This window comes from Euprymna scolopes, chromosome 1 (assembly GCF_053919585.1).
Source record: "Euprymna scolopes isolate OS-2025 chromosome 1, ASM5391958v1, whole genome shotgun sequence".
In the NCBI taxonomy this organism is placed as follows: domain Eukaryota; kingdom Metazoa; phylum Mollusca; class Cephalopoda; order Sepiida; family Sepiolidae; genus Euprymna; species Euprymna scolopes.
Genome location: NC_136482.1, coordinates 175,638,179 through 175,662,046, shown reverse-complemented (window position 1 = coordinate 175,662,046; position 23,868 = coordinate 175,638,179). Strand labels below are relative to the sequence as shown.

General features: G+C 34.1%; 1 protein-coding gene across 7 annotated transcripts in view; it reads right to left on the bottom strand.

Moving 5' to 3' along the window:
* Window positions 1-23,868, bottom strand: part of LOC145277656 (glutathione synthetase-like) — a 113,823-nt gene that overhangs the window by 69,421 nt on the left and 20,534 nt on the right. For 2 of the 7 annotated variants that reach the window (XM_080129282.1, XM_080129293.1), the window contains exon 2: window positions 780-860. The exons of 3 other annotated variants lie outside the window; for them this stretch is intronic. In XM_080129282.1, coding sequence (XP_079985408.1) covers window positions 780-789 — 10 coding nt within the window. In that variant the 5' untranslated portion in view covers window positions 790-860. Of the gene's footprint in view, window positions 1-779; window positions 861-7,893; window positions 8,066-9,768; window positions 10,251-23,868 lie in introns of those variants that run through there. 2 more of the 7 variants (XM_080129272.1, XM_080129321.1) reach the window with 2 other exon arrangements.

Here is a 23,868-nt window from a genome sequence, read left to right as displayed (position 1 = left end):
ATCGGCACACAGGAATGAGTAGATACCAAGATATTAAACTTAATTTCATGCCATATCTCCGCTTATGATGAAAAAACAAAAAGACCAAAGTAGAGAGCAATTAATTAATTTTTTTTGGAAAAGGAAAGATAAGGAAAGCAAAACTAGCCGAGCAAACATCATCTAAACACAAGTTTATATATTTTTTAAAGCAATATTCAACCTGAGAAGGCTGAACAACTTCCTCTAAAGGAAGAAGTTTCAAGGGAATATTAAATTCACAAGCAATCTCCAATTACATGTCTATCCCAGTCAGGGGTGATGACAATGTTAAGCTTTTGCTGTTCTTGCAGAGAGGTGTCAACATCCTCCTACTTGCAACACCTGGTATTTTCAAATGGTCACCCATCTGGTATTGACCAGGCTCAACAATTAACTACAATGATTATACCATATATGCCAGCTTGAACATTAGCAAGAACAGTCAGTAAACTAAAGCAAAGCCCAAAATATTGAGTTTTTGGGAACATAATAAACTAATGTTTGAATCAAATTTCACTTCAGTGTTGTTTTTTTCCCCTCTTTTCAAATGCAGAACTGTTATAATACAAGAAAAGCAGAGAAAACACAGAAGATGGGTTTACCTTTGAACATTTATTTTTTTCTCATTAAATTTTTTTATACTAACATGCAGCTAAATTATTTTGTTAAAATTAGTATCACCGAGTGTCGTCAGAGTTCATGCATTTCTAATTTGCTATTCAAATCAAAATGAGCAATGTGCAAATTGAAGAAATTACCTTCTGCCATCTTGTTTTGTTGTTGAATTGAAGTCCCACTCCTTCTAAACGAGTCTCTCAAGCTGGTGTGATCCTAACATCCTAATCATATGTGAATCAGACCATAAGAAGACGAACAAAAAGAAAAAGAAGATGAAGAAAAAGACAAGCAAAAGAAGACAAACAAAAAGATTGATTGATTTCTTGTTCAGTTTATTGGCCTATCAGCAACATGGTCATTTAAGGCCATATAAGTGTGTTTTTTTTTTTTTATGGGAGGGGGTTGTCTTAATAGAATAGGTATTCTTTACTTTCCAGTATATCAAGGTGAGTTTGGAAGTTTTATAAAGGATTGGGGTTGAATTTTTTTTTTTTTTTTTTATAAGGTAGATTTATATTTTGGAGAAGAGATTTATTTTTTTCGAGTAATTTAGAATTATTTTTTCATTTATATTTTTGAAGAGATCTTTAATGTCGTTAGTGCTGTAATATTTTTGGCATAAGGGAGGTAGGTCGATGCAGTTTATTAGAAAATGTTTAACTGTGTAGTTTTCTTGGCAACGTAGGTATTCAGGTGGGTTTTCTCCTTTTAATTTTTCTGTTAGATTTTTTTGGGAGTATTTTTATTTTTTGTTTTGGGGTTTATTATTTGGGTTTAAGAAAGTTTGTCCTTAAGAACATTGGCCTTTAAGAGGAGAGGTTTGGGTTTGGGAAGAGACAAATATTTTATTGGGTTCTTTTCTAGTTTTGATTTTTATAGTTTTTGAAAGTGTTGTATTTTTAGTTTTTTTTTTTTTTGAAAGTTAAGCAATTCATTTGGTTCTAGATGTACAAGTTTTTTGATGAGTTCATTGTATTTATCAGGCTGGTTGGTGGGATTTGTTTTTTTCTGTTATTTTTGCATATGTCTTATTTTTTATGAGTCCTTCCACTATTGTTTTCGCTTCTAAGTAAGATATATTTTGTTTATGCTTTATGGCTAAGATTTCTTTTTCAATTTTCCATTGTTTACAGTTTTTAGAATAGGCAGGGTGCTCGCCTTGGCAATTTATACATTTGGACTTGCGACATTCTTGTTCGTTGTGACTTATTTCTTTAGAGCCACCTTTAGCACACATAGGATGAACTCTGCAGGCATTTCTATGGTGACCACATTTTTGACAGTTGAAACATCTCAAGGGATCTGGGATGTATATTTCTATGGTGTAACCAATTGTAATTTTAGGTGGAATTTTTGGAGTATTAAATGTAATACGTATTGGTTGGTATTTTTTCATAGCTTTTCTTTATATAGATTCTTAATTAGTTAATGACTCCTTGTTTGCTCAGTTCTTTCTGGATTTCTTCTGGTGAAGCAAGTGATAGTATAGGAGGGAAATGTCGTGCATTTCTCTCCTAATAATTACTTAAATAAGCACAAGGCCAAACGACATTGCTTTTAACAAAACAATAATAAAGGGTTTATTTAAAAAAGGCGAGATTGTATCTCAAATTGGAGAGAAAGAAAGAAAGAAAGTGTAAATGTCTGTTTGAAGGTGTCGTCTACCATCAGACTGCAGGTGTCAACAAATAGCAGTGGGAGGGGTGAGTAAGAGAGGTCTGTATAGGTCATTTGCTGGCATCTCTCTGGCGATCGCAGCTGAGATCCCAAAGGGCTAAAAATAGTCTTTAAGGGGACAGCTCAAATCAATGCGCCCTATCAACTGATTGGTCAGTGTGGCCGAATCACTTTGGCACCAGGCATTGATCTGCTTATAGTAAATAGTTTGTTAACTGCTACACCAGTTCCCGGCTTCAAATGACTCCTTTGGATTAAGTTTATTGTGTGAGGTGACTTTAATGTTAATGTTATGAAAAGTTTGTATATTTTCTAAGTTTAGGCTTTGGCTTATTGTTTCCATTTCAATCAGTAAGTTGCTATCTTTTGGGGTTTTTTTTTTTTTTTTTACCATTTTTGGCTTTATTTTACTAGTTAGAACTTTTTCAATAAGAAATGGAGACATTTTCGACATCAGAGTTTCTTCCAGTGATTCTATTACATAGAACTTGAGTCTATTACATAGAACTTGGGAAAATCTGAATTTTCTTCACTTTCAGAGTCTGAACGTTTGGATTTTTTTTTGTTTTGTTTGGAAATAAATTTGCATAGTGCTTTCTTTGCCTCTAGCCGAGGTAAGTGCCAAAGTGATGTGTTGGGAAGAGGAGGTTCTTGAACTCATCCTCCAAGACCTTCAATAACCAGAATTCCATACCAAGGTGTTACGGGTCACCACCCACAGCCAACAGGTGGCCCCATTGAGGGACTTTTACCTTCTGCAGAGTGGGGTGGGGGTGCAGGCGGTGTATTCAGATGCCCCACTGACAAGGCAGATAAACAAAGACAAACAAACAAAAAGAAAGAAACAAACAAAAAGAAAGAAACAAACAAAAAGAAAGAAACAAACAAAAAGAAAGAAACAAACAAAAAAGAAAGAAACAAACAAAAAGATGCACAAAAAAAACAAGATGAACACAAACTTTTTGAAAAAGACGAAGTAGACTACAAATTTTGCACATAGGTGGTGTGCCCTGAAATCTGAGTGACAAGTCTTCCCAGATTTCCAGTCCTCTCCATTTCTTTCTAATATTACAATTCATGCAGAAATCGTTTCCTATCATGTTCTCTGTAATAATGCCAGTGAGTGACACTATGTGTCCTATGGATCTTCTTTATGGCCATATCATCATAGTCTCTCACACTGGCAGCCATTAGCATTTTTTTTGTTTAACAATCACTGTTGATTTTTTAGTTCCAACCTTCAACTGATGAAGGTGTACATATATTTTTTATATAAAAAAAAAAAAATAAATAAATAAATCAAACAATTGAGGATAATGTTTAGTAGATTTCACCCACCAAATGAATGTGGTATTTTGGTGACTGAAAGTAGTTTAGAGAATAGATCCAGAGGACGACAACCACCCTCCATCCAATCTCACCCAATTTTGGCCTTGTGTCGATCTTATTTTATAAAGAAAGTTTACTACACTAAATTTTTTTGTAAAATGTTAAAGATAAATAGAACCTACTCGATTCTCTTAAGTTTCTTTTAATTTATATTTTTACTAGGAAATCACTCTTTATCAAGGCTCAAAAACCTCTCAAGAGTTAATATGTGTCAAGTGCTGATGAGACATCACCATGATTGGTCTTGGTGGAAATTGACAGAATTTGTTAATTTAAGAGGGTGGCTCAACAAGAATTTTTTTACATTGGACTTGAAAATGATCATGTTATAGTTAGATGGGATGTAGCTTCGCAGTATGGTTTCACAAATGGAGTAGTTCTAGTAAAGAAACTGCCCATGTAATTAAAAGGCATTAAAAAATCAGTGCACAACGCTAAATTCATAGTTTCTCATTACACAGATCATGGAGAATAACAAGCTACACTTCGAGACCTATTCCTTACCCAAGGATTGTGTGACAAATGCCCATAGTCCACTGAGAAACGCAAACCACCTTGTGATATCAGTTGATAAATCACAACTCCAAGATGAGGAGTCGTTGCTCAAAATGGCAGTGTACTAAACAAAAAAGAAAAGACTGACTGGGAAACCAAAGAACACACCAGAGATGACCCCTGGACCAGTAATCTCTTCTCTGTGCTGATGAGACAACCAAATAGTGTAAGTAAGCATTGTTCATGAAGTATGTGAGAAAGATATCATGGACAATCCAATGATGCATGAAAACTATTTGTTTTAACACATTCATGTTAAAAGTCATTAGCTTTGGGAAGTGAGAAGAAAAGAGAACTCCAATGATGCGGAGAAGGAAAGAGTGTAACCAATCATAGCCATTCTCATTTATTTGTTAAATTTTGTGTGTGTGTGTGTGTGTGTGTGTGTGTGTGTGGATGGGGGTTACAAAAATAGTTATGCTGTTCTCTTCCTTGGAGAAGGGGTATAAAATAAAGGCACCGGAGGGGGGGTATTTGTAAGGGAGCAGAGGGACTCAAAACCCACAAGAGGGGGGCTAGGGCTATGTTAATTGCTGTGACACTGGCGCTTGTGGCCTAACTGGCAGTCTTGCAGTTAAGCCCCCCCCCCCGCAAACTTGAAAGTAAGTTTGCCAACATCAGTATTTACACCATCAAATCACGATCGCTTTCTTTTATTACACATGACAAAGTTTCATTTTTTTTTTTAAATATTTTTTTTATTTAATTTGATTTATAAATCTGAAATATGAAAACTGATATTGTTGACCACATGTTAACAATCTCAAACTGAAAACGAGGCTCGAATTTCAGGCCTCTCTGCATTATTTGCATCTTTTTGAGCAAATCTCGGAACTCCAAAGGAGAAAACAGTATGGTGCTATCTTTGTACCTTCCCTCCAATAAAATAAATGCTGCCAAAGGCAAGAAAAGTTTTTAGGGTACTTAGGTGTCTATGTTACTGCGCTATTTGTTGTCTCTACACGAGGGAGAGAGGGCGCCAGAAAAAAGAAATATATATATATATATATATTCATATATGTGTGTGTGTATATATATATATATATATATATATATATATGTTTTCACAGTGACAGCATGGTCCTTAACAATTCCATCCACGCCTTTCCGAACACCACCACTGAATCAACATGCCACGAACAAATATCATTGAATCGACATATGTTCCCAAGCAGGACCGAACAATCTCGCCGAATCGAGATGCCACGATACAAAAATGCAATAACGCAAGACACGCTATCAAAGCAGTGTATTTCAAAACAGCCGAATCACTTATCGGCTTGTTCTTTTCATAGCTGTTAGGCAAAACTAAATCGTCACTTTGGGGTAAGATGGGTGTAGTTCATTAGTGGACTTGATTTGTAATCGAAAGGTCCCAGGTTCGCTTTTCACTAGCAGTGTCAGAAGTCGCCATTAAAAAGGAGTGCTAAAAACTTGAATAATTAGACTTACTATCTTTCGAAGCTTATAACTACTTGAAAAATGTAATTTAAACTATTTTTTTTTTCAATAAAAGGAGTAGAGACCAAATTTTTAAATAACAACAGATTTAGTAGCAAAATATGCAATATTTCGTTTTTTAAATCGGTTTTCTTTTAAAAAGATTTCCAGAAAATCAACGAATTTTAACTTCGAATATATATAAATTCAAAAAAAAATCACTTACCTATAAAAAAAATAATACTAATCAATGGATACTTCTATTCTTCATTGTTAAGAATTTATCCATATTTATATTTTATATTCCATGTACTTTTTAAATAAAAATAAAGATTTAAGCAAGAATTCAAAAATGCCGCGATTTTAAATTATCATATCAGATGGTCACAGAGCGGGTTTGTCTGCCTTTCTCCCAGTTGAGAACTACGGTGGCCTAAAAGTGCCATAATTAATCTCCCCTTTCTATTTCTGACATGTGTTTGCTGTCAACAAAAGTTAGTCAATATGAATCACCGTACTTGGAAGATGATAACATTCACTCATAAGTAAGTTTACTTTTAAAAACAACGCCCTCGACAAATTTTCCTTTTTTTTTTTTTATTCTCTTAAAGAAATACATGAGTTTTTGATTTAAAATATTTTATTCTTTATCGAATGATTTTTTTTTCTTTTAAATATCTAAAATAAAACATTGAATGAAATAGAAAAAAAATTATAGTAAGTGCTAAATATTTATTAGACAATATTTTCAAAATATGAGGTTCCACTTAAAAAAAGGGTTTTTAAACTTTTGACTTTACAGGTAAATTTGCACAAAACTATTCTTTTTTTGTTTTAAATAAGATTATTTTATTTATTGATCTTTTATCTTCAATTTGTGATATATAAATCTGAGGTGAGAAAATTATTTTCATTTTAATAGACATTTCCAAATGGGGGGAGGGGTGAATTAAAAAAAAACGTTTATTTAGAATATTTTTTTTTTTTTTTTTTTTAAATTCAATTTTCACCCCAAACAAGGCACAGTGCCACTTTGAAGCAGGGGGCTACTATCAGGGACTTAATTAGCGGGGTCATTACGAAGGGAGATAAGTAGAAAGATGTTTGTTAACATTACACTTGAACTTCTGCATATCGTTGCAGTTGGGAAAGCAGAATCCCGGAAGGGAGTTCCAAAGACCCGCAGTTCTGGGGAAGAAACTATTGGAGTAAAAGGCTTTCTTGCACCTAGGGATCTCTACTGTAAAGGGATGAGACTTAGTAGCTTGTTGGGTTTGTCGGGGGTAGTTACGTCGGGGAGGTACAAGTGTTTGCAGTTCGTCAGAGCACTCACCATTGAAGTAGTTGTAGAACAGGCAGAGGGATGCAACATCTCGTCGATGGGACAGAGGTTGAAGCCTAGATGACAGTTCAGGACCTATCAGGTTGGCGACTCTCTTTTGAACCCTGTCCAGGAGCGAGAGACAAGAAGCAGATGCACCAGCTCAGATGTGACAACAGTACTCCATACATGGGCGAATGGTTGCCTTATAGAGGTATAGGATACTGGCAGGCGTAAGTAGTTTTCTAGCACGGTAGAGGGAGCCAACCTTCCTTGCAGCAGCCTTGGCAATGCTCTCAATGTATCTATTCCAGTTCATATTCCCTGTAAACGTTAGGCCGAGGAGTTTAAAAGAAGTACTTTCAGGTAATGTGTTCTTAGCCATTGCTAAGTTACATTGCTGTAGTTATTGAAGGAAACAAGCTTAGTCTTAGCAGCATTGAATGTGACCAACCATTTTTGTCCCCATTCCACTCCGGATTGGAGGTCATCCTCTAGTGTTTCTGCCATTTCCTTGGATATGTGTTCATTTGTTTTCCCCTCATATCTGTTATAGAGAGTGGTGTCATCGGCAAATATACCCATCTCCGAAACAATTTTATCAGGGAGGTCGTTTATGAATATCAGGAATAATAGAGGTCCAAGGATAGACCCCTGAGGTACTCCCGTATTTATGTCGTATTGTTTGGATGTACGACCGTCGAGGACAACTTTGATTTTTCTATTACTTAAGAAGGATTTAATTACATTATGAATTCTTCCAGTGATTCCATATTATGTTCGGTTTATTGGAGAGAGCATAAAATTTCACATTAAACCTGCAAATATTGTAAAAATTGAACCAATAGAAAAATTGATGTTAATGCACTTACCGATCCGCGCTATTTTTTAAATCGTATTTCCAAGTTTAATTAAAGTTTTATGATACGTACAGATTAGTTACAAATCATCCTCACTATGTTAAGAATGGCTTTCTAAATAATAACGTTATTTCAGCGCGATAACAGATATGCAGTGTTTTTATTTATTTCAAAATGTTTTCACAGCTTGAAAATAAAAAAAAATATATAGGATGTACCGGACCGCTCGCACACGTAACCGTAGTGCAGGCAGGGCGGAAATTCTTCGAAGTTTCGAACTTAAATAAATACTTGAAAATAAGCTAGGTAGAAGAATAACATGGTGACTATACTAATAAATGCCTTTAAAAAAAAAAAAAAAAAAAAGTGCTAATGCCGAGCTATTTTTTAAAATCGTATTTCCACGTTTAATTAAAGGTTTATAATAGTTTTTTTTTATTCAATTGTAAGGTTAAAGTACAGAATAGGTACAAAACACCCTCCCCATGTTAAGAATGGCTTTTTAAATAATAACGTTATTATTTCAGCACGGACCAATCTCTGCATGAGTATGAAAAAAAAAAATAAATAAATAACAGAATTGAGCCATGCTGTTAAAATACATGTTCATTCAAAGGGTTACTTTTCTGCTGTGACACCGTCGACTGAGTGCCACGTGATGAAACGTTTCCCAAACTGAAAACGAGGCTCGAATTTTAGACTCCCTTTGCGCTATTTGTACCAATTTGTTCTTAGTATTAAGAAAACTATATCACTTATTAAATATTTATTGACCCCCCCCCTTATTTATTTATTTTATTATTTTTATTTTTTTAAGAAAATGACATCGTTTGCTGCGAACTTAAGAGTCACTTGTTCCGGATTACCAAAATGCTATAAGAACATGTCTTCAGCTTGTTTCTACTCATTTGTAATAAAATTAAAATATAACATAATAAACGACGTAAAAATAAATATGTAAATCTCTGTATTTTAAATTATTAGCAAGATCTAGTGTGTGAATTTCTTGACTATATGTAACTCTGAATTTTTTAAAATTTTTATACAATCACTCCCGTTCGCAATCGGATGGCTTGGCGGGGTTTTCTGACAACGATTTCATATATGCTTTACAGGAAGATTCGTCCATTTTTTGCTAGGTAGGAAAAATGGGCCATTATTGAATAAATATCGGTGCTTATTCAGATTGGCACTTATGACGCCAATTAAAAAGAAAGAAAATACAGAAAATCTGTATGTTGTTCCTGAAACAAAAAAAAAAAAAAAATCACGTAATTTGATCGAGTAGTTTTTGGGAGGCTAGTGCAGTTAATGCAGTGCACTTACTGATCCGCGCTATTTTTAAATCGTATTTCCAAGTTTAATTAAAGTTTTGTTTTTTTACTCAATTGTAACGTTAAAGTATATAATAATTATAAAACACCTTCCCCATGTTAAGAACGGCTTTTTAAATAATGTTATTATTTCAGCACGCATCAATAAGTGCACTAGTATCGTTTTTTTATTCAACGAAATCAAATTTTACGACAAAACTAGCCGAGGTGCTTTCATTGATCATGATGAAAAAAAAAAAAAAACAGCCTTATGTCCAATGCAATTTAATAGTAAAATCGCTAAAATCATAAATTTTTATTTTCTTAGTTTTAAATAAAACTACTTGATCGATTTACGTGATTTTTGGAATAGATCTTCGTTCTGTAACGAGTACGTACATCATACAGACTTTTCTGCATTTTCTTTACTTTTAATTGCCGCCAGAAGTGCTAATCTGAAAAAGCACCTAAATATCGATCGAAAACACATTTTGGGTGGATTCCTCGTGATGGGTATAAAAAAAAAGGCGGGGGGGGGGGGTCAGTTGATGTCCCAAAGTTCTTGTCCACTCACCTTCAATTATGAATTCGTCCAGTGTTGTCACTGGCATTGGTTGATCGTGATAGTTTCTCCTTACGTTTCTCAATGTTCTTTTTATTGCTTCTTCGCTAGGGAGCAAACTCAAGGCTTCATATGATAAATCATCTAAATTGTTGTTGTAAATTTGTGAGGGTAGTTCCGCTGAATTTGCACATTTCGTTTTCATTCGCATTATGGCCTTTTTTGCCGAAACAGCAGCAACACTGGGAGCATGATTGTGGTCAACTTTTAAATATGGATTTTCCAGGTCAAGACTTGTAAGCATTATTCCTCTGCATAACGTGTGCCTCTTAATACATCTCCATCTTATCGTATTATTTTTTTGGTTATGCTTTGTGTAAATATATCCTTTAAAAGCAAGCATATCTTTTCCTCTTTTAGATGTTAATATTTCCATGTTGTCGATATAATTTAATAATAATAATGACGAAGCAGGGAATAAAAGATCCTGGTTGACTTCACTGCGAAAAAAAAAAAAAGCACCTTTCCTTCGACACCGGTTTGAGCTTCTTCACCTTCGCACACAGATTGGCTCTATAAACATTATCGTAACAAAACTTTTAAATCAAACTTTTTTTTTTTTTTTTTTGTGTGTGTGTGTGTGTATATATATATATATATATATATATATATATATATAACAAAAGTTTGGATCACTTTTTTTATTTTATTTTTTTTTTAATAAAAACGAGTTTAATTTATTTTTAACACTTGTTTTACGACGAAACAAACAAAAAATAACCAATTATTTAATTTAAATTATTATACTGCAACAATAAAACTGATTAAAAATTTGCGGGCGTTAAAAATATGCGCGCTTGCGCGTACAACAATGGCCACCAGTAATAACATAAAGGCATTGCATTGTTTCATATCTAGAAATCTATTTGTTTGCGGCAAATTTAAACGCGATATTTGTTTTCAGGATACTGGAAAACCTTCACCGATCGTCATTTTAAAGGCGATTAAGGTGGAAAATAAGTAAAAAATTACTGAAATTTACTTATCAATTTTATCGAAAACTACTCCTTCTATTGAAGAGTCTTTTTGGTTATAGTCAGCTAACGTATTTCCCAATTTTCTGCGGAGCACTACCGGAAGCGGTGACAAGACAAATTAGGTCTACTGTATTTTTTTGTTTTTCATATTTCTATTGTGAACCGATTTATTGAAATAAAATATACAATAAAAATTAACGAAATTATACAGCTAAAAATAAGTCTTTATTTGCACTTTTAATGACAAAATTTTAAAAAATAAGTTTTCATATTATTTTAAATTTTATAAGAAATATGTTTATGAAATTATAAAAATAGAAGTTTTCTTTTTTTTATTTTAAAGAAATAAATTTTTATTTGAATTTATATATTAAATTAAGCGTGACCATAATAAAGGCGGAAATTTCGACCCCCCCCCCATAACAAATAATAATAGTAACAACTTGTAAAATAAAATTGATTCATTGTAACTTTTGCAGTATTCTCAAGAAAAAAAGATTTTTTGGTACTGGTCGCGATTTGAGTTCCCTGCCGAACACCATAAAAAAACACTGACTTCTCCCTACGCATGAGCAAAGGACATGTTTTAGTTGCCATAGTAACTAAACGATCATGAATTTTATCGACTTTTTTTATAAGTTTTACTGTTTATGAATATTGAAATAAATGAAATTACTACCCATTTAATAGTAATAATTTTATCGATTTTTTTAATAGCATTTTCTATATATATATATCATATAGCGCGAATCATAAGTGCACTAGCACCCATTTTTTTTATTAATAAATGTTTAGTAATTTTTAAAAAGTCGATAAAATTATAATTAATAAATGTGTAGTAATTTAATTTATTTCAATCGTCATAAACAGTAAAACTTATTAAAAAAAAAAAAAAGTCGATAAAAGTGAGACATAAACAGTAAAACGTCGTCATTTAAAAAGAAAATGCTATTTAAAAGAAAAGTCGATACTGATTATGAATATTGAAATAAATTAAATTACTACACATTTATTAATTATAATTTTATCGACTTTAAAATTACTAAACATTTATTAATAAAAAAATAAAAAAATGGGTGCTAGTGCACTTCGCGCTATATGATATATATATATATATATATATATATATATATATATAGAAAATGCTATTAAAAAAAAAGTCGATAAAATTATTACTAATAAATGTGTAGTAATTTCATTTGTTTCAATATTCATAAACAGTAAAACTTTTAAAAAATTCGATAAAAATTCATGATCGTTTAGTTACTATGGCAACTAAAACATGTCCTTTGCTTATGCGTAGGGAGAAGTCAGTGTTTTTTTATGGTGTTCGGCAGGGAACTCAAATCGCGACCAGTACCGATTTTTTTTTTAAATCTCATCTGTAAAACCGATGAATTTTTGGTAAATTTTCAAATTAGGTCCACCCACCCCCACAATTTTCTTTTAAATGACGACTTGTAAAGGGTTTCGGCCATGCTGAATACGAAAATCGCCTTGAAAATTTGCAGAAATAATTAGTTATCGAGATATAAAATGTTGTATTATGCATTGTATTCTTTGGCGGCCATCTTTGTTACGCACGTAGATTTGTTTATGGCGCGCACACGCGTAAAAACGATGGCCGCATAAGAATACGATGCATATTTTTATATCTCGATAACTACTTATAATAAGTAATAAGTAACTTATTTCTGCAAAATTTCAAGGCGATTTTCGTATTCAGCATAGTAGAAAACTCAAAAGTCGTCATTTAAAAGAATATTGTGGAGGTGGAGGTGGACCTAATCTAAAAAAAATACCGAATTTTTCAAAAATTCCCCCCAAATTTAAAAACCAGAAAATTGGAACCACATGTTCTTTCGAATTTAGGAAAACTGGTCCCCGGAAAATCGTCTCCGGAAAACTGGTACCCGGAAAACTCAACCCCGGAGAACTCGTTCCCTTTTGCTAGGTAGGAAAACTGATCCCTTATTGAATAAATATCGGTTGAAAACACATTTTATGACCGTTCTTCAAGAAGATATTGTCTTTAAAAGAGAATACACATCCCATAATATTTTAAAAAATATATATATTTTTACTTATTTACTGTTGTTTTAAAAAAATTAAGTTAATTTTTTTAAGTTTCCGTTTTCTACCTAGCTTTGAAAGTTTGTGTCTTTCAGCTTATTTTAAAGAGTTTTAGTTTAAAAAAAAAAAAAAAAAAGTAATAGCGAGTGTTACTTATGAAAAAACATGTCGGACATAAGAGGATCACATCTTAGGAGGATAATTGCTCAAAAATAGAAAATTAAAGAAAATATTAAGGTCGATATAGTTTTAAAACGAGCCCCCCCCCCCTTCAAAAGAAAATAAATTTGTATATGTTTAGGTAATAATGCACATCCCATAATATTTTAAAGAATATTTTTACATGTTTATTGTTTTAAAAAAATTAACTTGATTTTTCTAAGTTTTTGTTTTCTACCTTTTCTACGTTTTGTTTGTAAGTTTTTGGTGTTTAAACTTATTTTAAAGATTTTATTTAGTTAAAAAGAAATAACAAGTAATGTCGCAGTCGACATTACTTAGTAAATAATTTTTAACAAAAAAATGTCCGAAAATTAAAGAAAATACTGAGGTGGATATACTTTTAAAATGAACCTCCCCCCACCTCCAAAAGAAAATAAATTTGTATATTTTTAAGTACTGCACAAGTACCCCCGAAATGACTTTTAAACGATACCCTCCCCTCCCCATGTTAAGAATGACTTTCGAAATAATAACGTTATTATTTCAGCGCGGTACCAAAATTACATAAGACCATGTTTTCTTTTGTAATAATACAAGAATTATTTAAACTGAATTAATTCTTCTAAATAAAATAATCGCTTTCTTTGATAATACGTGTTTTCTTTCTTTATTTTTGTTTCGTAAGGACACAAAAAGTGTTAAGACTAGAGTATGTGGGATCAGTATGAGAATTAGCAGCGAACTGGATGTTAATGTATCCACCATGAGAGACAAAATGAAAAATTGTCGTTTGCACATGGCTCCACGCATCGCTTCCGCTTGGGAAGAAAAAAAATAAGATAACCACAAAATAATTATCGACCAATGGCAGAGCTCCGCGCCTAAAATAAACACCTCAAATATCACAGTCGCTGGGAGCCGGTTTGCCACTATAAAATGAGGGGACCAAAAAGAGGAAACGGGAGATTCGCCCTGCTGCGTCAGTGAACGCACAGACGGATTCTCCCACTCGACCTAAAGAGATGTTCTCCCACTCGACCTAAAGAGATGAAGAAGAAAAAGAAATAAGGCACCAGTGAGCTGAAGCCGACTACGCTCTCATGATATGGGCCAAACGCCTTCAATTCTAAACAATGCCTAATTCACACAAACCAAAGAAGAGAGAGGAGGAGAAAGACGACGAAGACGCCGGGCTGCTAGAGCTGATGAAAGAAGACCCTCGCTTTCCAGTTACAAGTCAGGAGACGCATCACCGACAGCAGGATGACCGGCCTACCCTAACCCTCTCCATCGTCCAAAAGATAAGTTACATTTTACGAACATTCATTCCTTGTCAATTTATACATACCTACAAACATTTTACGAACATTCATTCCTTGTCAATTCATACATACCTACAAAAATTTTACGAACATTCATCTCCTTTGTTAAATCACATTCCATCCTACGAACACTTTGCCTCTCCTAATACAAATTGTTGGTAGTAAATAAAGTCGGTTCTCAACCTCCAATATTCGTCTGTCTTTAATTATATGGAGTCAGAATCTACACACTTCCAACGTTATTCATTTCATAGACTCTTTGTTGTGGCCTCTATGGCATCCTTTCTGACTCCTAAACCTCATAAATACCGAGAGGCCATAAGTATTTTTTAAAATAAATATTTGGTTTCGTTTTTCGTATCTTGACTCCGTGATCAAGTTTATTATTTTAAGCAAGAGTTAAAAATATTTTTCAAAAATATTATAGGATGTGTATTCTCTTTTAAAGACAATATCTCCTTCAAGAACGGTAATAAAATGGGTTTTCAATCGATATTTATTCAATAAGGGACCAGTTTTCCTACCTAGCAAAAAGGGGGGATTTTTCCGGATACGAGTTTTCCCGGAGATGAGTTTTCCCGGGACGAGTTTTCTGGGCGGCATTCTTTCGGTACCCCGGAAAACTGGTCCCTTATTGCAAGGTAGGAAAACTGGTCCCTTACTGAATGAAGGTCGATTGAAAGCACATTTTATGATTGTTCTTAAAGGAGATATTGTTTTTAAAGGCGACTACGCACCCTCATAATATTTAAAAAAATTATTTTTAACTCGTTTAAAAAAAAATAAATTTGATCATGGTGTCAAGACACGAAAAACGAAACTTTATATTTATTTTAAAAACTACTTTAGTTTTAACACTTTTTGTGTTATTATTACGAAATAAAAATAAAAGAAAGAAAAAATAGTACTTCTCCAGTTTATCGCCGAAAATGCAGATGCCATTTTTTGGGGGTGGGGGCACCTGTTATTAAAATCAGAGGGAGAAATCAGTATTTTAAACTATGGCTGAAATAGGAAATATATAACAAAAAAATTAATCTTGATAGTAATTACTTCCGGAAAGAACTATGAAAAAAGTAAATAAAGAAAGTGAAAGAGAACATGTATCCTTAATTATTTATGATTGGAAATGTTTCGATTGTGAGAAATTCCATTTACAGCCACCATGTTCTTGTTTAAGCCGCCTACACAGTTCTAGTACACGGCCCATGATTGGTTGGTTTTGAATGAGTCAAGTGAATTGCTTGGTGTCCTTTTTTTTTGTATCATGCTTTTATTTTTCGGTCGACGTGAATCTCTCGGCAAGAAAAGGACTCACAAAGAGAGGGCTCCCAGGAAAAGCCTTACCAGGAATGGAGCCGCCACTATTTCTTCATGTTATTTCCCCAAACTGTTTGTGAACAAAGGACTTACATCTCCACAAGCAGAAACACCTTTATATTTTGCCGAAGATATTTTAAGTACAGGATGGCATCCTTTGCACTTCTCTTCATGTTTATATTTACTTAATATTGGAACTTATCTCAATTCAATTAGAGTCCGAAGCGACTCACTTTATGTCTAATTATAGGTGCCAACATTCTTACCAAGAACACCATAAATTATCATGGATCCTTTCAAGGAAAATTTGAACTACCACTCCACCAAAAGGAGTACTAAACTAAAACTAAAACTAGAACTAAAAGCTCCCTGTTTAGGGAGGCAAAACTTCCCCACCATTTTGCAATGGATTCTACCAGGACCAATAACTTTTCTTTGCTGAAAGAACTATGAAAAAAGTAAATAAAGAAAGTGAAAGAGAACATGTATCCTTAATTGGATTGAATAAATTTTGAGTTTGAAGGTATGGCTTTTGTAATTTGTGGATTTATTTTGCCTCTGCCAGGGAGTATTGAGTTTGTGAGAATTAAATTTCTTACACGATTTAATTAATGAAAACGAGAAAGTTTTTCATGAAACGTATATGTATATTTTTATTAAAAACAGAAAATGAAATATTCATAATTATTTATACTGAGCGAGCGCCATTTGAAAACCAAAACATTTATTGTATGAAAATATAATTGTAAAAACATTTATTGTATGAAAATGTATCAAACTATAATTGTAAAGGCATTTATTGTATGAAAATGTATCAAACTATAATTGTAAAGACATTTATTGTATGAAAATGTATCAAACTATAATTGTAAAGACATTTATTGTATGAAAATGTATCAAACTATAATTGTAAAGACATTTATTGTATGAAAATGTATCAAACTATAATTGTAAAGACATTTATTGAAAAGTCTGTGTAATTTTAATAAAACAATTTTTTAATTTTGTTGCTATTTATTTCCTACTCCGGTCATAGTTTAAAATACTAATTTCTTCCTCTGATTTAAACGACAGGTGTCCGAAAAAATCGCGTCTCCATTTTCGGCGATAAACTGTAGAAGTACTGAAAAAATTTACGTATTATCAAAGAAAGCAATTATTTTATTTAGAAGAATTAATTTAATTTAAATAATTAATGTGTTATTACGAAACAACAAAAAAAAAAAAAGAAAACACAGTATTTATGTATTTTTGGTACCGCGCTGAAATAACGTTATTATTTTGAAAGTCATTCTTAACATGGGGAGAATATTGTTTAAATGCCCTTATTTGGATGGTTATTTACAGTGAACTCCATGATGACTACTGGACTCGCAGCATTCATCCTTGGAAGACATCACTTAACTCATTGACTTGTTGCAACTATTCTTTGAACAGCATGGAGTCTTGAATCCTACAAACATGGAGATAAACCATGAACTACTACCCTCACGGGTGTTACCAGCTCTGTTCAGCAGAAAGATAAAGATAGCACATCTTTTGCAATTTGGATCTTTTTACTTTAATAAAATTTACGTTGAAGTTTAAAGGTGACCTGTTGTGATTTCTGATTGCTTTCTTTCATTCTGCCAAGGGCAAAACCGAGGTGAGATAATATCTCACATAATATTCCCAAAATAGATGGCTTTGATTCTCTGTCACAACAAGAATATAACTATCAAAGTTTGCATCATTAGTGTTACATAGGAATTATTTTAGAAGAGATGACGTATATTATATCTTTGTTGTTATGTGTTCGAATTAGTGTGTTCATGTTGGTGTGCAGATATATCGCAGATATATAAAGAGAGACACAGTTCTGTGAATATAAAGAGACAGGGTACATGTTAATACAGGAGAGCCGACGGCATGTAATATACAATGAGAGGAGATTTATGATATATAGATAGATAGACCGAGAGAGTCATAGTAATATTGACATTTATACTGTTGACAGTTCTGTGAATGGGAGTGTTTCTATAACATTGACACATATATTTCTTTACCTATTTTTGAGATGATGATTTTCACAAAGTTCTTATAATATAAATTCACAATACTTTTCTGTTGTTGAATAACATAACACGAAGACACAGATACAAAATTATGATGATATTCGTTTATTGCATTCCGACCGGTCAATGGCTTTGCATCAAGGAATTCAAGTCTTTACATGATTCTTTCTTCTCCCCTTCACTTGTAAGCTCTGTCTCTGACTCCTCTCTTCTCCCCTGACTGACTGACTGCTCTTTGCCAAGCTCCAACTATATTGAAAACTCATGACGTCATTACATGACCAACACGTGCATATCAGACACGTCTCACGTTTCCACAAAGTCAACTCTCTAACCTAATTTTTTATTAACCCATTTCACAAACATTTTCCATTGTCCGTTTTTAAATTCCTTATTTTAATTTCATTTCTTTAACAGACACAAAATTACATCATTACAATCTCTTTTTCAATAAACAGATATCTAACTATTTTATGTGAACTAAACAATGGTAATTCTACATTCCATTTTCAATAACATTCTGTATTTATTTTAACTTATGATCAGAATTTTCAATTCCAAATCCAGCTTCGCAAGTTCGAATCCTCGGCTATCCTATCTCATATTTACTCACAAGAACAGACGGCTGTTCTTTAACATTAGTACCTCTCAATAAAATAAAATAAAATTGCAAAAATTGTTTTCAAGATTTATTAAATAAAAAAAGAAACATTGGAAAGGGTATTTAGTTCTTTCCCACTGCAAAAACTTAGACACCAGAGTTGGAAAGTGGGATTGAGAAGTCAGCGCCCTAGAGGAGGGACACTCTGACCGGTAAAAAGTGCCTAGGAAACCCCATTGAAGCTGCCTCAAGCGATATACTATAAGCTAACCCCTTCTCAAAGAGAGAAAGTAAAGCCTGGGAGGGTGGACCTCCTAGAACTGCACAGAACTAAACTTCTACCACAAAATCAACAGGTACAGTATAATTACAAGAATGCTCTAATCTCTGTTGATTTTGGTGGTCAAGGATAAAAATCTCTAGCGTTGTTTAATTATTTATTTTTTAGCTATTATCGAGACTCCAAAGATGTGTTCCTCTCACTTCAGACATTTTTTCTTGTTCTCACACAGCACTCTACGCTATTAGTTTATTTGAACTGAATAAACGTTTTAAAATAAGTTAAAACACTAAAAACTAATCCAGCTAGGTAGAAAGTAAACTCTTAAAAAATCGATTTCATCTCTTTTAAAACAATAGTAAATAAGTAAAAGTATTTTCTTTTTATTATTAAGGAGGAAGAACGACCATAAAATGTTTCCAAATCGATATTTATTCAATAATAGCCCCATTTTCCTACCTAGTAAAAATGGAAAAATCTTTCTAAATTCGTTTAATTTGTAACGTATCTCAATTAATTTTTAAGAAACACTGTTTGATTTTATTATTTGTTTCTTGCAAAATAAAATATTGAGAAAATATAAATTTCTCTTCTCTCTGTAATAGTTTTTAAATAAAAATAAATGGCAAAATAACTTGCACATTCAAAGAACTAGAAATTTATTGAAAACTAGCAGTTGTGCCGCGTCGGCACACACAACGCCGAGTTAAACACAAAATCGAGTACACTCAACATCAAGTACACTCAACATCGTCTTACCATCAATGCTTACCCTATGAACTCGGGAGTATATGAAATTGCCATATGCACAAAACAAAATCACTGAAAAAACAAAAATACCCTAAGAGTAAGGATAATGAGTAAACATTGGATAAAATGATGGTTAAAATTATTACGAACTTGCCAGGATTCGAACCTGGAATCTTCTGATTCGTAGTAAGATGCGTTATTCATTGTGCTACAAGTCCTGTCCATATGCCGAAAGATGTTACCGTGACTGTATACAGACAGTGCTAAATTCCACTGACATGAGCAGGTAACTTTTTTGACAAAACGGCCCAAAAACCCTTATTTTGGGCTTTTTGTGTGACTCTGCGTTGTTCGTTACGAACCATATATAGATAAGGACAATCTAGGGACCTCACACCTTTCAGGGAAAAAAAAGAATTTTTCAATTTGATGCATGCATTCGAAAGTTTTATTGGTATATATACACACATACACATAAAAAAAATAAATAAACATTTTAAATTTTATTAATAGTATAGATAAATAAAAAAAAAAAAGGATTGACAATCATACTCGTCCATATGCCATTTGAAAAAAAGAAAAAAAGGAAACAGAATGCTCAGTGTAAACTTTACAATAAATATAATTTTCTTGAAGAGAAAATTATCTTGTATGTGTTTTTTTATATAAATTTCTTATCGGCAGATGATAAGTATGTTTTGAAAAGAATTCTTTCTTTCTCAGAAATTTTGCACTGCAAAGGACAAAAATTCAGTGAAACAGTTCTTAATTGAAAGAGTTACTTGGGAATTTTGGGCAAATCTCGGGTTCATACGTTTCTTCTCTTTTCTTCTTGTTTATTCTTTTTTCTCTTAAAATATAGTAATAATAATCTGAAAATGAAAATATTTATATCCTAACCCAATAATCTATAATATAAAGCTGAATGCGTGTGTGTGTGTTGGGGGGGGGGGGTCACGAATAGGCTCCTATATGGTTGACTATTTTAAAAAACTGATTACATATAATGATAGAAGATGTATCGAGACACATGAATGGGTATGTTTGATCTGGCAGAACAGTGGTTCATTAAAATTGTGAGGTCTGCGTTCGCGTCTGGTCCACAAAGTATGGAAAAAAAATTTTTAATTAAAAAAAACGTTTACAAGTGTTTTTGATATAGATGTACATAAGAATACTTTGATAAATATGTTTTAACTTAAATAGGGATCGTATAATAAAATTGTGAGGTCTGCGTTCGCGCCTGGCCTCCATGGAATGGAAATAGGGACAAACTTTAATAAAGACTTTTCATATCTATCTGCGTAAGTATACTTTGATAATTAGGTGTAAGTATACTTTGATAATTATGTTTCAGTTTGAACAAATATGGTATAATAAAATTATGGGGTGTTCATTCGCACCTGACCTCCATAGAATGGAAATATGTCACAAAGTTTAACAAGGTTTTTCAATATAGATCCACAGAATATTGTGATAAGTGTTTCAGTGTGAACAGGTATGGTATAATAAATTATGGGGTTTATCTATTTTATTTTTACTTTCATAATATTTTGCTTTGGTTTTGATACCCCCAAATATCCTAACTGTAATCTCTGAATGTATATACCATACACTATATATATCTAAGGCTTTTGATAGGATATGGCACGATAGTCTTCTCATGAAAATCAGATCCTATGGTATTACTGGACGAATACTTAACATAATTAAATCCTTATTAAATAAGAGAAGAATCCAGGTGTCCTCAGTGTTCGTATGCCAAAACAATATGATATAAATGCAGGTGTACCTCAGGGGTCGATCCTCAGACCATTATTATTCCTGATATTCATAAATGACTTCCCTAATAAAATTGTTTCTGAGATGGGTATAACAGACACAAGGGGGAAACGAATGAACACATCCAAGGCAACGACAGAAACCCTAGAGGAAGACCGCCAGTCTGCAGTGAAATGAGGACAAAAATGAATGGTAACGTTCAATGTTGCTTAGACTAAGCTTGTTTCCTTAAATAATTACAAGAAACCTTCTCAACCACCAATAGCTAAAGATACATTACTTGAAAGTACTTTGTTCAAACTCCTTGGCTTAACATTCACAGGGAACATGAGTTGGAACAGATACATTGAGGGCATTGCCACGGCTGCTGCGAGGAAGATGGGCTCTCTCTACCATGCTAGAAAGTTACTTATGCCTGAAAGTATTATATACCGAAGGCCACCATTCGCCCCTGTATGGAGTATTGTTGTCACATTTAGGCTGGTACATCTGCTACTAGTCTCTCACTCCTGAATAGGGTTCAAAAGAGTTGCCAACCTGACAGGTCCTAAACTGTCATCTAGACTTCAACCTTTGTCCCATTGACGAAATGTTGCATCCCTCTGCCTGTTTTACAAATATTTTAATGATGGATGCCCGAACAAGCTACAAGCCCTTGTACCCCCTTGACGTAAATACCCCCGACAAACCTGACAAGCTGCAAAATCCCACCCCCACACAGTAGAGATCCCCAGATGTCAGAAAGCCTTCTACTCTAATAGTTTATTCCCCAGAACTGCTTGTCTTTGGAATTCCCTTCTGGGTTCCTACTTCCCCAACTGTATTGACATGCAGAAATTTAAGTGTAAACAAACATTTTGCTGCTCAGCTCCCTACATAGTATCCCTGCAACATATATCCCTGATAGTAGTCTCTTACATCAAAGTGGCACTGTGCCTTGTTTGGGATGAAAATGTAAAAAAAAAAATAGCATCAATATCTGCCCCCCTCTATGTACCTATATTAGAGATGGCTTTTCATTTGGTAGGGACATGTCCAGAGAAGACCCTAAATTGCCTTATATGTGCTTCCGGGCTGCACTTGCTCACACCACTGCATTTATATTCGCCTCTATCACCCTCACAACAGTGGAGTTACTATCTTTAAGAGCATATTTGAGAAAATTAATCACATCCTGTCTGCTCATCCTTCGGCTAACATTCACATATGTTCACAATGTAGAATGTTTCGTCCACTCAAACAGGACAGATGATGAGAAGAGGTTCTGTCACAATTTCTCCATTGATTATGACCCAACTCAGATCGTTCACAAACCCACCTGTTTACCCGACACTGACGGTCAGTATGCATGTTTCCCAGACCTTTTTCTTACAACTTGCCCCGAGCTATGTTTATCCTCCATTCTGTCTCCACTGGGATCTTTCGACCACTTAGTTGTTTCAGTTAAGATAAAAACAAAATGTAATAAATCCTCAGACGTAGCTCTCCATTGTACAGTATATCGATACTCTATGGCTGACTGGGATAGCTTCCGTACATTTATATTAGATCTAACTCTGCATTCTATGTTTCAAAAGAATGTGTCCTCTATAGTATCCGACCTGACAGAATAGTTAATTGTAGATATAGACCGCTTCATACCCTCCAAAAAATTCCAGCAAAAACCTAACAGCCAGCTGTGGTTCTCTCTAGAATGTGTTGCTGCCATTGCGCACAGAAATTATTTTTTCCATTGCTTTCAGCATAATAGATGTACTGAGACTAAATCCGCATTCAAAATGTCCCAGCAACCACTGTGAAAAAGTAATAAAGAATATGAGAGAGTTGTATGCTCAGTCTGTCAATCCAAAGTAGCTGAGCAGCAATTAAAGTCAGATTGATCCAGGCATTTACTGAGGGGCTGTTTGAGGCATTCACCAGATTAAAAGAGATGAGGTGGACAGGGGAATTTGTCGATGTGTAAGCTAATGAGATTAAAAGATTAGTGGAGCTATCAAGAATTATAGGAGGCAGGCAGCAAGAGCAAGTCACTTGGCCAAGATAGCGTTTGTCACCGGGTTCCCAGAGGAGATTTCCAAGAGGTCTCAGCAGGTCCCAGGTGTCAAGACCTTGGAGGTGAGCGAGCTGTTTCCAACTGCAAAAATATAAGTGAGCACCCAACCCTCTGGGTCCGTAGGAACGGTGGCAACAGCACGGAAGGATGTGAGCAGAAGTTGGCCGAGACCGTGAGGTGCATGTTTCGAATGTGGGGGCCCACACCTGCGGAAAAACTGCAGGAAGTTCCACAAAAAGATGTTGTGCCACAGGTGTAACTGGAGTGGCCAAATCACATGGCAGTGATGCATGAGTCCAGGTCACTGGTAAGGGAGAGCCAAAGCGCCAGCAGCTGCCCCATCTCAGGAATTATGGTGTGCTCGCAGCAGATGCCCAAGCGAGAGATTGTTGTGGAAAGACAAAAAGTCATGGCCCTGATCGATACTGGCTGTATCACTACTATGGTGCACACAAGCCTGGTCGGAGGATGGAAAGAGGTTAGGGCGAAGTAGTGGCATTCAATGGGTCACGAGTGAAGTGTTGAGGGAGGAGGACTGTCATGATTGAAATTAAGGATCACCGGATGAGGGTCCATGTGGTTGTCACTGACCAACTGGTGTCTGGCGTCTAAGCGATTGTTGGAATGAACGTAATATGCCAACTTGAAGGTGTCACGGTCAGCAGCAATGGCATGAGG